This window comes from Megalobrama amblycephala, linkage group LG4 (assembly GCF_018812025.1).
Source record: "Megalobrama amblycephala isolate DHTTF-2021 linkage group LG4, ASM1881202v1, whole genome shotgun sequence".
Classification (NCBI taxonomy): Eukaryota; Metazoa; Chordata; class Actinopteri; order Cypriniformes; family Xenocyprididae; genus Megalobrama; species Megalobrama amblycephala.
Genome location: NC_063047.1, coordinates 29,109,471 through 29,128,617, shown reverse-complemented (window position 1 = coordinate 29,128,617; position 19,147 = coordinate 29,109,471). Strand labels below are relative to the sequence as shown.

General features: G+C 35.6%; 1 protein-coding gene across 2 annotated transcripts; it reads right to left on the bottom strand.

Moving 5' to 3' along the window:
- Nucleotides 1-1,042: 1,042 nt before the first annotated feature.
- agpat9l (1-acylglycerol-3-phosphate O-acyltransferase 9, like) lies at nt 1,043-19,133 on the bottom strand. Of its 2 annotated transcripts, XM_048188726.1 has the most exons (14): nt 19,000-19,133; nt 15,220-15,402; nt 14,791-14,972; nt 13,586-13,652; nt 10,734-11,028; nt 9,241-9,315; nt 8,371-8,460; nt 7,104-7,197; nt 5,335-5,450; nt 4,552-4,607; nt 4,347-4,432; nt 3,255-3,383; nt 3,048-3,127; nt 1,043-1,528 (listed from the first exon to the last, which is right to left on the bottom strand). In XM_048188726.1, exons 3-14 carry the CDS (start codon nt 14,932-14,934, stop codon nt 1,429-1,431), a joined length of 1,332 nt encoding a protein of 443 aa, XP_048044683.1. In that variant the 5' UTR covers nt 14,935-14,972; nt 15,220-15,402; nt 19,000-19,133; the 3' UTR covers nt 1,043-1,428. The 2 variants fall into 2 exon arrangements, with proteins under 2 accessions (XP_048044683.1, XP_048044684.1); XM_048188727.1 differs by lacking the exons at nt 14,791-14,972; nt 15,220-15,402; nt 19,000-19,133 and adding an exon at nt 12,870-12,906 and having other exon boundaries at nt 13,586-13,658.
- Between the last annotated feature and the right edge of the window lie 14 nt (nt 19,134-19,147).

Below are 19,147 nucleotides of genomic sequence, written 5' to 3'. Positions count from 1 at the left end.
TTTGCTATCTGACTGACTGAAACATCTTTTCACAAGTTTTTTTCAGTTGGATTCATATCTAAATATTATGAAATCACAATTGTAACAATAAAAGTTACTTTTTGTCAAAATTGTTAATTTTTTGTACTGAAAAAAAAAGTTTTTATATAATATAAATTATTATTATATATATAAATAATACACAAATATATTAAACTGAATAAGAGATGCAAATGAAAAGTTTGATAGTAAGAGCTTTATGAAAGGTATTTACTGTGAATTAAACTTCAGATGAAACACTTATTTACTGTTTGCTCTTACTGTTTGCTCAAGTATACATAGATGTGATAGACCTGATCACGTCAAAAAAATCACAAGTGGCCACACCTTTTAAGAAAGGAATTTTCCTAATTTTCCAGTAATTTGTTATTTAGTTGTTATTGTTTTTTTTGTTTTTTTACTTTTGAGCAGCATAACTAGAATTTTTTATTATATAATAAAAATATATTTTACAATTTTACCTTCATCACTTATATTTCCAGCATGACTGTGTGGGGACCCTGAGTTTTAAACAAGAAGCATTTTTTTTAGCAAGTAATCATGATAGTTGTCACGAATACGACCTTTGTGGCTCCCTCCGATCGCCACCTGAGGGCGCCTTCACCCGAGTATTAAGCCATTCCCGGACTACATATCCCACACTCCATATCTGGACTGATTACCTCTCCACCTGTTCCACATCACCTTGGACTATAAAAGACCCACTGACCCACAATGCTCCGCGAAGTCTTGTTTTGCCACGGCTAACATTTCTGAGCGTTTATCCCTGTGTATAGTTTCTCTGTGAATGACCTTGGACTGCCTTGACTCCTCTGATTCTGTTTGCCGCCTGCCTTGTGATATTACTGCCTGCTCTCTGATACCAATTACGTCTTGTCTCTGATACTGCCCTTGCTGTTGTCTGACCCCAGCCTGTACGACCACGATTATACAATAAAGCTGCACATGGATCTCTCTGAGTCTGCCTCGTTACAATAGTAGACATATCTGACAAGAACAAAACTTAAAAAAGCACAAACGTTTATTTGAGAAATAAATTAGCATACACTGCACTGAATATTAACCCTAATCATGCATTTACAATTTTGTCCGTTTTACATATTCTGAATTTCAAAAATGAACTCTCACAAAGAGGTATTGATAAAACACAAAAGCTTTTTCACTCAAATAAAACTCTTCACAGAAAAGCAGTGCAGCCCATAAGACACTGGGATCTATAGCATTTGCAATACAATTATTTTTTTTATTTCTATTTATTTTTTAACCCCATTTATAAACATCTTTCAACTGTATTATAGCAGCAGTAGTATAAATAGTCCCTCCTGTACGTTTGTCAACAAGTTGACATATTTCCAGTGATTGGTGAATGAGTATATCAAGCTCTAGTGTTCAATCACTGCTGTCATCGCCCACCACCATGTGACTGTACTTCTTCTGCTGTTGTTCCTTGAGCGAATCCTTCACCTTTGCCCTCTTCAGACCTCCATCCCTGTGAAACACACACACAAAAACACACAAAGTCATAAACCTTTCAATTATGCTTTTTTACATTTTCAGCATTCTTTAGTGTGTAATGTTGCTGTCTGAGCATGAAAAAGGTCTGCAAAGTTTCAAAGCACTGTTTCTGAACTCTCTGAAACACCTCGATTGTAGTCTTGAGTTTACTTCCAGAAACAAACATGTCAAAATATTCCTCATTTAAAGGTGCCCTCGAATGAAAAATTGAATTTATCTTGGCATAGTAAAATAACAAGAGTTCAGTACATGGAAAAGACATACAGTGAGTCTCAAACCCCATTGTTTCCTCCTTCTTATATAAATCTCATTTGTTTAAAAGACCTCCGAATAACAAGCGAATCTCAACATAACACCGACTGTTACGTAACAGTCGGGGTGTACGCCCCCAATATTTGCATATGCCAGCCCATGTTCCCAACATTATGAAAGGCATTACACAAGGGCAGCCAGTAACGTCTGGATCTGCACAGCTGAATCATCAGACTAGGTAAGCAAGCAAGAACAATAGCAAAAAATGGCAGATGGAGCAATAATAACTGACATGATCCATGATATCATGATATTTTTAGTGATATTTGTAAATTGTCTTTCTAAATGTTTCGTTAGCATGTTGCTAATGTACTGTTAAATGTGGTTAAAGTTACCATCGTTTCTTACTGTATTCACGGAGACGAGCTGTCGCTATTTTCATTTTTAAACACTTGCAGTCTGTATAATGCATAAACACAACTTCATTCTTTATAAATCTCTCCAACAGTGTAGCATTAGCCGTTAGCCACGGAGCACTATCAAACTCATTCAGAATCAATGCAAACAATATAACAGTATACAATACTCACATAATCCGACGCATGCATGCCGCATGCATGACGAACACTTTGTAAAGATACATTTGAGGGTTATATTAGCTGTGTAAACTTATGCACTGTTCAAGGCAAGCGCGAGCTCCGTGGGTGTGGAGCACGAGAATTAAAGGGCCAGTAGCCCTGAATCGGCTCATTTATAATGATGCCCCAAAATAGGCAGTTAAAAAAATGAATTAAAAAAAATCTATTGGGTATTTTGAGCTGAAATTTCACAGACACATTCAGGGGACACCTTAGACTTATATTACATCTTTTTAAAAAAAGTTCTAGGGCACATTAGGCATAAACAAAATAAGGGTCGAAGTCTGGATGAGTTGGTAGTGTGTTCAAACTCGCAGTTAACCGCTTGCAACACACTGATCCAGCCACCAATCAGAGCACATTGTGCATTTAGGAAGGAGGGGCGTCATAGAGACTGGAACTAAACAGAGTGTTACTGACAGACTGGAAAGAGAGGTGCTGCAAAAATGTACAATATGTAAAAAAAATAACAATAATAATTAAAGCATGAAAACCTATTCTAGTAGACCACAAAATCAAGAATTAATTAAGACATAATATAGCCTCCTTAACTTAAATTCAATCAATTTAGGAAGGCAGCTGAAGAAAAACTCATTTACACACCAGGCCAAGTCCACTAAACCTCCTTGTTGTGCAATGGTTGATTTCACCCTGTTGGCAAACTGCACAGCATCCTCTCCTTCCTGTGCACACAGGAAATGAGTCAGTGAGGGTGTAATCAATTACATCAACATCGTGGCACAAAAATGTTGCAGCTCACTAAGTGGAGCTGATGATAGCAATTTTACAATTTTCTACTTGATCTCTCACCTTCTGTGTCATTGGAGGCAGATACCAGACGTTGCACACGATCGCCCAGCTCGTCATCATCCGCAGCAAATAGCTCACCATGCTATATTTGCTGCTGTTCCAAAATGCATCTCCAAACTGAGGGTCGTACTATATATAACACACACAGACATTGAATGAGGGTCACAGTAGGCCAATATACAAACACACACGGTATGAAGATTATTGCAACACAGAATTAAAGCTTTATACTACCAATTTAATTGTATGTGAAACTGTTGGTGTTATTTAATGATAAACAATTTATTTTATTAAATGTAATTATTTTTATTAATTATACTACAGGAAATATTGTATATACAAAATAAATGAAATGATACATATAAAATATTATACATATATATATATATATATATTTACACACACACACACACACACATAAATATATATATATATATATATATATATATATATATATATATATATATATATATATATATATATAATATAATAAAAAAACCTAAACTGAAATAAAAAAAAATAGACATATTTAAAAAAAAAAAACATTATAAAAATGTCAAAAACATACCCCAAAATGACTAAAACTTGAATTAAAATTAAAACAGTACCGGAAAATATAAAAATAAAAACAATTCAAAAATTATATCTCAATAATAATAGTCAATCTCAATAATTATATCTCAAAAATAATAAATTATATCTCAATAAAAATAATAGGTTTAATGACCGTTGAAAAGACGCCCCTCCGACAAGTTCCGTCATGGTTGAAAAATGGTTCCAAAATTAAATTTGAACGGATGTCTGATGTTATCTTAATTATATATTGAACTGCACTTAGCTAAAAGTCAAAGTAACAATTATACATGCAACCTCAGAGAATTGTAGACATGTACAAACGTATCTGAGTGTATTTTTAGGAAATGTTCTGTTTTACAGATTTTTACAGATTTATGCCGTCTTACCGCAACTATTTTTGGCCAGGGACACGACGTTGGCATCGGACCAATGTTTGCTGCGATTATATAACCCCATAAAATTATAATTCACTTTATAATGGGTAATGTGCATAAAAGACAAGTACTGATATATTACCTTTATAGCCACGGGGTAAATAGTTCCTCCAATTTCAAAACTTCCCTTTTTAAACATCATTACTGATGTATTATTGATGCAAGTTCCTGCAGGTGCAAGCATTAGACTTCAACCATTGAGCTTTAGAAACAATGTTGCATAGCAGGACCTGAAATACGACTGAAATTGTGTCTCAGTGCGTTTCTCACTATTATTATGCACTTACCCTCAGGGAAGATGAGTATTGGCAGCTTTGTTTTGTCATTTACATGATCTTTTAATCTGTGAAGGATGAGAAAACAAGAAAGATGAGCAGATTATGATAATAACAGAGACAATATGTCCCCCCACCCCCATACCATCTATCTATTCCATTCCATTGCTGTCAGATTTGATTGACCATTTAAAATATGTTTAAAATTTGTTATATAGTCAGTCCAAAAAGTTTTGGAAATTCTCATTCAAGAAACAGGAGCTGTACTGACACGACTGTAAAATAGCTGCCTGGGGCACCACTGAAATGGCCATGGACTGAACTTACTTGCTTTAAAACTGCATTATCTGGGCCCAAAAGCAAACAGACTGACAAAATACCCCAATGAGATCACTGAGGAGGTCATCTGTGCATGAAATAATATTAAATTGTGACCTACATTGACACCATCACTATGTATGAAAATATATTTGTGTGTGCCTGTAATTTCCAATACTGCTTGAGTCCTCAATGCATGTCAGAACACTTTGTGTTGTTTTTAAATAAACGTGTTTCTGTAGTGCTGTGAGGCACATAGCAGCTGACTCAGAGACATGACCCAGCATGAAACAGGGAGGTATTTTGTCTAAGAGTATGTAGCGAAATAATAAACATTTGTTTATGCATATTTGCAGCTTTATGAAGAGGAAAGATGAAATGAAATAGACATAGAATGTTCGAAAATCATGAAAATATATTTTTTGTAGAGCTTTGTATTTTATTAACAATAATAGAACATCGTTATTGCTGTTTTACCTTTGTGTCACTAGGTGGCGGTCTCTCATCTCTGCTCTCTCGAACCATATATGAGGACAAGATCGCTCCATGGCGCGCTGGACAACTCCCATTAAACCACCATGAACCTGCCCAACCTGTTTAGATAGAAGAGTTTGTTCACAACATTTCACTTTTGGAACAAAGAACTAAACATGCAGAGAATTAATTCCTCTTTGACTAAAGCAGAGGTGCTAAAATTATTTGGGTGACACCAAAAAAAAAAAAAAAAAAAAAAAAAACATTTACATGATTTAATTTAGCCGATACTTACAAATGAAACAAAACCAGTTAATAACATGTTCATAATAACAGTTATGTTGTTATTGAAAAGCATTCATTTTCTGTATTTTCTTTATATATTTTTAATAAAGTCAAGGCAACTTTATTTATATAGTGCTTTATTCAATATAGATTGGTTCAAAGCAGCTTCACAGTGATAAACAGGAAAATACTGATCAACTATGCAAATTTCATCAAATATTCATATGATGAATTATGAAAAATACTGGATAAATCATTTTTGTTGAAAACAAAATACAGAACAAAACATTTTAAGTATTCTAAAATGGCTTTTACAATTTCTCAAAAATAAATAAGTTATATTGGCTGCTTTGCAGAAGCAAAATGAAATGCCCAAAAGTATTCGTGTCTCTCAAAACTCCTATGACTTTTTTATTTGTTATGCACAAGAATGAGAGGTTGGTGACTGAAAATGTCAAGCTCTAAAAAGCACCGTCTGCTTAATTTGAAAATCAAAGTCAAATTCATATAAATAAAGTCAAATTCATAAATCATATTCACTCAAAATAGTTTTCTACCCCATTCGAATACCCCATACTGAGCTCTATATACAAATAAAAGATGACAGTGCATTCAAACCTGATCGTAAACGTGAACATAAAAAGTGAAACAAGATTTAAGAACCGCTGCACTAAAGTTTTAAAGGATTAATTCACTTCAGAATTAAAATTTCCTAATAATTTACTCACAGCCATGTCATTCAAGATGTTTATGTCTTTCTTCAGTCGAAAAGAAATTAAGGATTTTGAGGAAAACATTCCAGGATTTTTCTCCATATAGTGGACTTCACAGGGGATCAACGGGTTGAAGGTCCAAACGTCAGTTTCAGTGCAGCTTCAAAGGGCTCTACACAATCCCAGATGAGGAATAAGAGTCTTATCTAGAGAAACGATTGGTCATTTTCTAAAAATATATATATTTTTTAACCACAAATGCTCATCTTGCACTGCTCTGCGATGCACATTACGTAATCACGTTGGAAAGGTCATGTGTGACATTAGTCTTTGCATATTCGCTTTGGAAGCACTGGGTCGGTTCTTTCACCTACGTCATGCGTGACCTTTCCAATGTGATTACATAATGCGTGGCACATTGCAGAGCAGTGCAAGACATGCATTTGTGGTTTAAAAGTATATAAATTTAATTTAATTTTTTATTTTTTTTTAGAAAATGAACAATTGTTTCGCTAGATAAGACTCTTATTCCTCGTCTGGGATCATGTAGAGCCCTTTGAAGCTGCACTGAAACCAAAACCATTTGGACCTTCAACCCGTTGTGAACCCCAGTGAAGTCCACTATTTGGAGAAAAATCCTGGAATGTTTTCCTAAAAAAATTTTTTCGACTGAAGAAAGAAAGACATGAACATCTTGGATGACATGGGAGTGAGTAAATTATCAGGAAATTTTAATTCTGAAGTGAACTAATCCTTTAATTCTGTCTCACTCACCATGGCATAACAGCCGTCATTAGCCAGAATAACAACATCAATTGGCGAAGTGTGATTAGCAACACAAATGCCTCCTCTCTTAGGTCTGTTCTGTCTGCAAAAAAAGAATTAGCATTAGTCAAGTCAAGTCACCTTTATTTATATAGCGCTTTTTACAATGCAGATTGTGTCAAAGCAGCTTTACATTGATAACTGGTACATAATTTTGGCTGCACGGCAACTCTTAAAGAATAGTGTCAATGCAGGCAGATCAAAGCACTGTTGAATAAATGTCAAGAATACTGTTGAATATCAAATGTCAAGTCAAATGTCAAGTGTCCCCAACTAAGCAAGCCAAAGGCGACAGCGGCAAGGAACCCAAACTCCAACAGGTGACATCATTACACAGATTCATTACATGTACACAATTTACACATTTGATACAGGTGTTCGTCAACTAGGTCCTGGTGGAAGATGCTGCAACTTCACCATTATGGGCAAAAAAACAGTTTTCTCCACTGACAGCCATTCCAAAGTAGTCATTGTACTTTTACAAAATATAAAAAGGCAAGTAACATAAAAACTACTACATAATATTATAGGTGTCTAGATGTAATGACATCTACAAGGAGTGCAAATAGAGTGATCAGCCACATGACATTTACAGCTCAGGTGACTGGCTAAAAATGGAAGCATAGATGACAGCATCTAGTTTGTGTACATGTGCTGTCTGAACAACAACCATGGAGATGAATGGGATTATTCATCTCCATGCGTGGACGGCATCTGGATGTTTGTTAACAGTATATCGCTGCAAAGGTATTTCCAACTTTTTTTTACTTCTAAGCAAAGAACGAAAAAGAACTTTGCCGTGAGTATATCGAAGCATTCAATCACAGTGCAAGTGCTGCTTGCTGGCTGCAGTTCACTTAACGGCCACCGGTGTCGCTAATAACAAGTGTTTCTGAATTGGGGTCATGCTGTTGCGTTTCAATCTTCTATTGGTCAGACCTCTTCAAGTGATACAAATTCACAGGTCGGAGTTCAACTTTGAAATGCAGCGAAATGAGAAACTTCTTTGCATGAACTTGCGTTTCCTGTCTCCAGCATTCGTATGCATATGAATAGAAGTCAATGGAATGAAAAGTGTAGTGTGACCACACCTTTAGAAGGCAGCTGCCTATGTAGAAAGGTTTTAGAACAGAGCCACGGTGCCTCTGTACAAGCCTAAACCATATTATTGTTACTTGATAAGACTGGTTGTCATTAAACGAAGCCTTGAACTCACTTGTTGTGGTAGTGAATCGTAGCTGAAAGACCTCTTGCACAGATCCTGTAGCACATGACGTGGACTAGTTCACTCAACCAACCCTTCATTCTGAAACAAAAGATTGTGATGAATATAATTAGGATTAAATAACACTTTAATGGACACACACAGAAAAAGACATAAATGAGTTTTTTTATCATTCTGCATAGACATTTGTCATTTACATGAACACATTTCTTTTGATATAAATTGTTTTATTACTCATTTTTAGTATAAGGTTTATTTAGTATTACTTGGAATAAAACTGTGGTAACATGTGGATAGCCATAACTGTCATCATGTTTATATATCTAAATTTATTTGATATATTTGAAAACTAAATAATACTGAAAACTGATAATGCACTTCTTAGCTGTTGGACCTTTGGATGTCGCAACTGTTTACCCATAATCATTACCCACTCATCAATTGTTTTGTGAGAGAAGTTGATTTGATCTGTTCATCAAGCCCACTGAGACTATACTGCATTAAAGAAATGTGCTTGACTTTGAAAACATCTTTAAAATGATCCCACGTGTTATGATGGATTTAATTGCATCCTGAATTATAGCTTATGATTTGAGTTGAATAATTGAGAAATAATCTTTTAAACTGGTTTTTGGCTAAGTAGTTTTAGACATTTGATCATAAGTTGTGTGGTTAAGAAGCCTAGTGGAGACCAGCACACCATTATCTCATGTTGGATACACCTGTATACAAAACATAATATAGGCTGGCGGTCATAATATAATGCTGGTCTCTTCAGCATGAAAGTGATATCAACTTGATTAAGTGCAATCATGAATAATTAGGACATTTGTAAAGCTGATAACATAACCAAAGCATTACCTGAAATTAGGAAGGAAACCCACCATCGTTGTGCCAATTACCAACCAGCTCAGCCCTATAGTTGTCAGCGTAATCCTGAGACAATAACAGGAGGACAGATGCATGAAAAAAAATGCATGGGAAAAAATATTACTATATTATTTATATATACTGTTCTTTGACACGTAATTGATTCAAATTGAATTGAAATTAAATCAAATAATTACTTTTTTCAACAAATATACTGCCAACAAAAGAACAAAACACTGAATCTAACTAACATACACTACAATTTAAATTTTTTTTTTTTTAATGTTTTTCAAAGTATATTCTGCTCACCAAGGCTGCATTTATTTAATCAAAAATACAGTAAAAACAGAAATATTGTAAAGAAATATTGTGAAATATTATTACAATTTAAAATTCTATTTTAGTACATTTTAAAATGTAATTTATTCCTGTGATCAAAGCTGAATTTTCAGCATCATTACTCCAGTCTTCAGTGTCACATGATCCTTCAGAAATCATTCTAATATGCTGATTTACTGCTCAAGAAACATTTCTGATTATTATCAATGTTGAAAACTGCTGTGCTGCTTAATATAATTTTTTCAGGATTCTTTGATGAATAGGAAGTTCAAAAGAACAGCATTTATTTGAAATCATTTTCCTTGCTGAATAAAAGTATTAATTTCTTTGAAAAATCTTACTGACCCCAAACTTTTGAATATTAAAGGCCACTGAAGTGTCTTGGAATGCGCAGCATTATTCAATGTGTTGAAGTAATTTCAACTGAAACAGGAAGACAGGGCAGGACATATCAAACAGCTCCTCCTCTTTTTTAAAAATAGACAATAGCGTTTTGCTTATATCACAACTCGGCCAGAGCTGTTGAGCTTGGTAAAACCTCAGTTTCCTCCTAATCTTCTCCATATCGCTTTAAAATATAGCATTCTGTGCTGAACTTAAATGGGTCTGATACGCGTTGTGGTCTGCGCCGACTCGCGCATATGATCCGCTCTGTGCTATCGTGTCCCTGGACCAGAGCAGAATGTAAGCGCTGCGGTTTGCATGACACTGACGTGAGACCAGACTTCATTCGTGTCAATGGAAAGCATATTTACACTGTCTGAATCGTTTTCTATCCCCTATATAGTGCACTATGTGTGAACAAGTGAGCAATTTCAGCCGCAGCTTCAGCGTCTATTTATAATGTAGGGGGCGGGACACTTTAGATTCTAAAGAGCATTTGATTGGACAGAAGATCTAATGAGAAGCTGAAGTGCACAGTGATGTCATGAAAATCCATGATCCATTTTAGTGGAAGTGAGAGACTGTACGTTTTGAATGCTTATATCTCCTAAATGCAAATTTTGTCATTGTTTTGGAACACACCAGCTTATTCATAACCTTAAGGCTAACACATTCATACTAAAAGCTAAAAAAACTTACATTTTGATTTCATGGGGACTTTAATGTACTAGGTATAAAGTATTACTGAACTGGTACACTACCGTAGAGGAAGCAATATGCAGTATCTCACAACCACGCCAACCACCCACAATACAGTGAGCCTGAGAGAGATATACTGGAAGTTGTAGTTGGTTCGGGTGAGGAGGTTCCAGGACACCAGCTCCTCTGAGGTGAATCTCTGCGTGACATCGTCTTCCACTATGCTCTCAATGCCTTTCCTGGTGAAGTACAGGACGTCGCTCAGAGTGAAGTCTCCACGCTCGGCCGACTTTGGCCTGTTCCGACGCAACTCCTCAATCTCCTGCTCCAAAGAGGAATTATCCCGCTGAATTAAACCTGAGTCACACAGACAAATGTCTTGGTTAACATTATAATGACATGCACAGCAAGACTGTATTTATTTGGTTAAAATAACAGTATTATTGCAAATTATTTAAAATAACTTGTTTCAATTATTCCTGTGATCAAAGCTGAATTTTCAGCATCATTACTCCAGTCTTCAGTGTCACATGATCCTTTCAGAAATCATTCTACTACGCTGATTTGCTGCTCAAAAAACATGTATTATTATTAGTAGTATCAATGTCAAAATCAGTTGTGCTGCTAAATACTTTTTTGTTTTATTTAGATGCATAGAAAGGTCAAAAGAACAGCATTTATTTGAAATAGAAATCTTTTGTAACATTATAAATGGCTTTACTGTTTGTGTCCATTCACTTTCCTTATATGGAAAAGAACAATGAGAACATCTCTTTTTTATATTCAAGGGAAGAAATAAGTTATGCGTGTTTGTATCAGAATGATAGAGAGTTAATGATGACATTTGACTTTTTCCTTTGATGTAAGCAAAGCGAACACAGTTCGGTGCCAAAATGCATTCAAACAAGACACAGTAAGACACTTTATAACCAGGTATAATCAGTAACACTATCATCAGCTAAGATGTAGATTAATCAGTGAAGATCAGTGAGGTATTGATAAAGAGCATTTATAAATCTAATGGAAGGTGGAACTGATAAAGGCAGACTAAAGTCCACCATGAATGTGTGACAGCAAGAGCAACTGTAACACGTGATTGCTTGAGTAGACAGATAAGCTAAGAGCCCAAGAGATCTCAGAGCTCTGCTTGTGTCTTGAGAAACCATCATCATGCAGCTAATCTAAAAGGCAAAAAGGATATCCACTTTTACAAGAACCCGAGGAATGATATAGAAAAGACAGAAGCTTCATTGAAAGAAAGGCAGAAATACTTAATCCTTATACAATGTCAAACAGACTGATATTTAAGACATTATTCATTTGCATTCTGTTTCAGTGATGTCCTGTCAACAACTTTGACATCGTTGTGAATGACTTTTACATTTCAGCTTGTTCCTCATACAAAGTTGTTGTCGTATACTTCATTTGAGTTGGAATATAGTCATATGGACCACTTTTATTGTGCTTTTACAGTATTATATTTTGTTTTGTCATTTTTGAAGCTTGACAGTGACTGTCATTGTGTTCCATTGTGTAATATACATTACCGTTCAATTTTTTTTTTTTTTTAATTTAATAATAAAAAAAAAATTGGTAAAAGGTGACAATAAAGCCATTTATAATGTGACAAAAGATTTCTATTTCAAATACATACTGTTCTTTTGAACCTTCTATTCATCAAAGAATCCTGAAAAGTATCACAGTAAATGTATCACAGTTTCCACAAAATTATTACACAGCACAACTGTTTTTAACGTTGATATTAATAAGAAATATTTTTTTGAGCAGCAAATCATCATATTAGAATGATTTCTGAAGGATCATGTGTCACTGAAGACTGGAGTAATGATGCTGAAAATTCAGCTTTGATCATAAGAATTAAATTTTAAATAAAATGTACTAAAATAGAAAACAGTTATTTTGAATTGTAATAATATTTCACAATATTAAGAGACTTATTTCAGAAACACAGGTTTTACGCCGCATGCCCTTCCTGATGCAACCCAGCACTGAGTGTGTGCAGTGGGACAACTGGCATATCCAATTCACCTAAACTGTATGTCTTTGGACTGTGTGGGAGAAACCGGAGCACCTGGAGGAAACCCACCCGGGGTTAAAATCGGTGTTTAGAAAGACGATAACCCGGGGTTAAAGGATTAGTTCACTTTAAAATGAAAATTACCACAAGATTTACTCACCCTCAAGCCATCCTAGGTGTATATGACTTTCTTCTTTCTGATGAACAAAATTAGAGTTATATTAATAAATATCCTGAGTTTAAAGCTCAAGAAAGCGCATCCATCAAACATAATCCACACGACTCCGGGGGGTTAATAAAGGCCTTCTAAAGCGAATCGATGCATTTGTGTAAGAAAAATATCCATATTTAACAAGTTATATAATTCCTTAAGAAGAAAGTGTAACGCCTCTCACAGTTCAAAATGCTTACACTACGTCCTACACCAGGGGTATCCAGTCCTGTTCCTGGAGGGCCACTGTCCTGCAAAGTTTAGCTCCAACCCCAATTAAACACACCTGAAACAGCTAATCAAGGTCTCACTAGGCGCTTCCAGGCAGGCGTGTTGAGGCAAGCTAGAGTTAAACTCTTCAGGACAGTGGCCCTCCAGGACTGAGTTTGGACACACCTGTATTCAACCTACACCTTCCGTATTCAACTTACGAAAAAACGTAACTGACGTGACGCCAGTTTTTCGTAATTTGAATATGGAAGCCGGTCTGGCGAAAGCTAGATATTTTAGGACACGTCTGGATATTTATTAATATAACTCAGATTGTGTTCATCAGAAAGAAGAAAGTCATATACACGTAGGATGGCTTGAGTGTGAGTAAATCTTGGGGTAATTTTCATTTGAAAGTGAACTAATCCTTTAAGCCCTTATGTGTGTAAACTCACCATTTGATGCGGAATGTTTCAGTATTTCCTCTGCTCTACTCGCTCTTTGTATTCGGTGTGTTGCCCACTGTAAAAACACAGAGTAAAGCTTAATACATATTGTGTGATTCCATTTGCTACTGACACTAGGCTTTAAACTTGCATAATGAATCACAATTAAGACCAAAGGGCACTTATCATTGTGAAGATACAGCACATTTCAGTTTAAGAAATATATAATACCATCTGATTATGCCACAGTGTTCATTGGTCAACAAAGCCGTTTCATTTCCCCTTGGTGAGTATGTGCAATAGCCTAGTGTCCTTCTAGGACTATCCTAGATTTTGTCATGCTGTACATCTTAAAGTTTGTCCAAACATTTGTCTAAGTTGTGTATAATTAATATATATGCAGTTTTTATGAGCTCATACCAACAGAGAGACGTTGTGCTTTTATAAAATAATTTGTCACTGCAGAACTTTGTTTTTAACGCAGGACTATTACAGGATTATACCAATTACTACCATTTGAAAATCTAAAGAGTGTTAAAAAATGGTGACAAACACAGAGTCAGCGTGAATTGAATGGCTTTGTAACCCTTTTACTGTACAAAAAAATGTAGGGCATGACTTGATTTTATCTTTTGGGAGCTGATAGGAGGAAATTGGGTGTTACATTCTAGAACGGAGCCAGAAAGAATGTGAAATAGCAATTTGACTATCAAATTGAGTGAGAAAAAGGAAAGACGTCTCAGTGGTGAAGGAAGTTACAACATTTTGATTAAGGATTACATGGATTTTTTTTTCTTTGGAATTATGTGCAGTTGTGCACAATCAATGGTTTACATTATCTTAAGGTCATGGATATAATATAGCCCTAATGTAAATGTAAATATGTAGGTCTTACAGTGTTATTTTACTATTGTTTATATACTATTATAGCTTTTATTAATATTTTGAAGTAACTTTTATCTTTATATTTTTAGTTTTCTTTTTTTTTTTAGTTTAATATTTAGTCATTTCTTTCAGTTTTAGTTTTATTTAGTTTTACTTTTAGTAATTTTAGTACTTTAACTTAAACTTAATTCAGTTATTTTCCAAGTCAACATCTCTTTTAAGTTTTCATGTAATATTTACACTATATTTTATTTCAGCTTTAATTACAATTAACAAAAGTGATTTTAATAGTTAACAATAGCAACACAGGTCTTACGCAGAATACACACCTCTAAGGATTTGATAAGGAGCTTCATGTAGGTCTCTGTGATGCCGAGAGAGATGCCAAACATGGCAGGCAGCATGATCAGGACCACCACGCTGGTGAACCAGATCCTCAGCACAGGGAACACCACAGCCCAAAACCCCTCCATAACCACACGTACTAGACCACTTTCACTATGCTACAACACTGGGGGAAAATGAAATTAAATGCATTTAGAAAACTGTTGAAGCATAGACATTTATGATAATAATAGAACTTGATTGGAACATACTTTTGATGTTGTGATACAGCCCTGAAAGTCTTAAACATCAGTATTTCACTTTTAAGCTTCTATCAGTCAAGGCAACATGGAGTTTAAGCCATAAAGCAATATAACACTAACACATCAGTCAGATTAGCTTTTGTTTTCTCAATGAATTAAGCTCAAACTCACCTGGTTTCATGCAATTACAGCAACTCTACAGGACAGAAAGAGAATGTTCCTTGCTGTCATACTCCTCTGACACTTAACATGATGGCGACTGTAAATGTAGGTGTTTAAAAGTCCGTTTGAGGAACTTCGACAGCCTTTACACAGAGTGATTGGGAAATAGCAATGCTGGAAGACGTCCTAGACCTGTAAAATGTAGAACAAAGTTCAAAAGCAACAATAGAAAACTGCGCCACCGTGAGGAAATGTTGTGTAGTGCATTTATGCACAGAGATGGGTTAAAAACAAAGGTAGTAGACAGGGGCATGACCTTTTCTCAACATCAGCAGATTAGAATATATTGTTTTAACATGTATGTTTTAATATTTAACATGTAACACATGTATAACATGTGCATTTACATTTAGCAGACACTTTTGTAATCAGCTTACAATAGAGGAATATAAGCAATTTGTAACCAAGCCAACAATATTTGTAGTCTACTATCATAAATAATAATAATTATTATTATGAAATAATAATAAATAAATAAATAATAATAGAAGCAATAATAAAGCATCTCTGTTTTTCATTTTTCAGAATCCCAAAACTTCATATTTTGAATCCCAAATGTCCAAATGTTCACTGTAAGGGAAAATTCTACATTTTAGGGGATCTAACTAGTCACCTTAAAGCAATAGTTCACCCAAAAATGAATGAAATTAATCACCCTCAAGCCATCCTAGGTATATATGACTTTCTTCTTTCAGCCAAACACAATATGAATTATATTAAATATTATCCTGGCTCTTCCCAGCTTTGTAATGGCATTGAATAGTGCCTGAGTTTTTGAAGCTCCAAAAAGCGCATCCATCCATCATAAAAGTAATCCATATGACTCCAGTCCAGTGAGTTAATAAAGGCCGTCTGAAGCAAAGCGATGGGTTTTTGTAAGAAAAATATCCATATTTAAAACTTTATAAACTATAAATCACTGGCTTCTGTTACTGCTTAAAGTATCACAACTACTTGGTTGGTTAAATGAATGAATGAAAGAATTCAGTGAATTCCTCAGTTTTTCATGACATTAATGAAGAATATAAGAAATAATGTAGGAAATTAAAGGGTATATAAAGTTAAAACATCTTAGTGTTCTTGATAAAATCTGCTTGCAACAGAGCAATTTTGGCTGTACAAGGGTGTGAGAGCATGTGTGATCCATATGGATATGAAATCTTCTCCAAAACTAGGCAGTCTTTAATTAAATAACCATATCAAGATGAGACAAGGAACTAGCCCAAAATAGTTTTCTTCCCCGTAAAAGGATGTGCTTTAAAACAAGAGGAAGGGGATTTGCCTTTGGATATTAGTTCTATTTAAGGGGCCGTTCACACAGGGTGCTTTTTCCATTCCAGTGCGCTACTTTTCCATTGTTTTTCTGTGTAAACACATGCTAGATGAACATGTATGACCGTTGCGCTCATATCTTGCATTTTTTGCACCATCTCGCGCATGACGGCGTTCTAAAAGTGGCGCTCAAGTTAAAATCAGTTAAACTTTTAAAAAACATGTCTTGAGACCTTGCGTTTTTTCCCCCCATTCCACTGTCAGCGTCTTGTGATTTTCAAAGCAAAAAATGCGTTCTGTGTGAATGAGCCATAAGTCAAAATATTACTGAGTGCACCAAAAATTTACAAATTTACAAATTTTCGGGTTGGCAATGCTAGAAGTTTTTAAAGTCCCCCTGAAATCAAAATTAAAGTTTTTTAGCTTTTAGTATGAAAAGCTCACATCGCACTTCAGTTTCTCGTCAAATATTCGGTCCAATCAAATGCTCTCTAGAATCTGAAGTCCCGCCTCCTCCTACACTCTTACAGACGCTGAAGCTGCGGCTGAAATCGGTCATTTGTTCACACATTTACTAGTTTCTACATGGCGAAAGGCACATAGTGCACTATATAGAGAATAGGGAACGATTCAGACAGTGTAAATATGCTATCCTTTGATGCGAATGAAATCTGTTTTCGCGTTAGTGTCACATGAACCGCTGCAACACGAGCAGTCTGCTCTGGCCCAGTGACACGAGAGCACAGAGTGAATCACATGCGTGAGTCGGCACAGACCACAGAAGTTATCGGACCATTTTAATTCTGCTCAGAATGCTGTATATAAGCGATATAAAGGACATTATGAGGAGAAACGTTTAGAGATTAGAAGGAAACAGAGGTTTTACAGAGTCTAACGGCTCTGGCCGAGCTGTATTGGCTATTTAAAAAAAGGGGCCGGGGCTGTTCGATATATCGCGCTGTCTTCCTGTTTCAGTTGAAATTACATCAACACATTGAATAATGCTGCACGTTCCAACACTCTTCAGTGGACCTATAAACTGTCACGATTTACTCTGGAAAACTTGATTCTGATTGGTCAAAAGCACCATCTAGCTGTCAGATATTTCCTAATATTCGCTGTTATCATGGTAACGCGGTATACCGTTCATCCAGGTAGCAAAAATAACGCAACTCAATGAGTCTCTAGTCTAGACTTTGCATTTTTTTCATCCCACTGCCCTGCATCTTGTGTTTTTATCACAAAGGTGGTCGTTCACAAACAAAATGCGCACAATTGAAAGAGAAAAAACACAAGATTATATTTTAAAAAGCTGAATTTTAACTTAAAGGGTTAGTTCACCCAAAAATGAAAATTCTGTCATTTATTACTTACCCGCATGCCGTTCCACACCCGTAAGACCTTCGTTAATCTTCAGAACACAAATTAAGATATTTTAGTTGAAATCCGATAGCTCCGTGAGGCCTCCATAGTGAGCAATGGACACTTCCATAAAGAGCCATAAAGGTACTCAAAACATATTTAAATCGGTTCATTTGAGTACAGTGGTTAAATATTAATATTATAAAGCGACAAGAATATTTTTCAAGGGCCAAAAAAAAAACAAAATAACGATTTATTTAGGGATGGCCGTTTCAAAACAATGCTTCAAGAAGATTCGGACTGTGTCGAATCTGCTGTTCGGAGTGCCAAAGTCACGTGATTTCAACCGTTGGCAGTTTGACACGCGATCTGAATCATGATTCGACACACTGAATCATTTATGCTCCGATGCTTCATGAAGCAGTGTTTTGAAATCGGCCATCACTAAATAAGTAGTTATTTTGTTTTTTTGGCGCTCCAAAAATATTCTCGTCGCTTTATAATATTAATATTGAACTACTGCACTCACATGAACCGATTTAAATATGTTTTTAGTAACGTTACCTTTATGGATCTTGAGAGAGGAAGTGTCCATTGCTCCCTATGGAGGCCTCACGGAGCTATCGGATTTCAACTAAAATATCTTAATTTGTGTTCTGAAGATGAACGAAGGTCTTACGGGTGTGGAACAGCATGAGGGTAAATAATAAATGACAGAATTTTCATTTTTGGGTGAACTAACCCTTTAAGAGTCTGCGAGCGCGACAAAAAACGGCGAGCTCAGCGGTTAAACACGTCCGCCTAGTGCATGTTTACTTAGATAGGCTAGCTTTATTTATTGTGGTACCTTTAAGACATAAACATGTACAATTATTTAAAAAAAAACCTTAAAATCAAATCAGTATTTCAAATCAACGAATTTGGTGAGCAGCCATGGAGTAAACGGGATTATACAGTCACTCATGACATGATTGCAAAATAAACCCCTCAGGAATAATGACCATACATTATCCCTTACTTAAGACACGTCCCAAATTCTGGGTTGCACCAACATTTTCTTATGGATAAGCAGCTTTTACAGCCATTTGAGCGTACCCTTCGGCGCGTTGTTTTTAGAGTCCTGAGTTGATCTCCTCTCCTCCTGCGCGTGGAAACAGGAGGAAAGTCAGTCAGGAATCTCTCCTCCCACTCCACATCATATTCCTTCATTCTCCGTTCACTTTCTTTCTCCGTCTCGCTGACC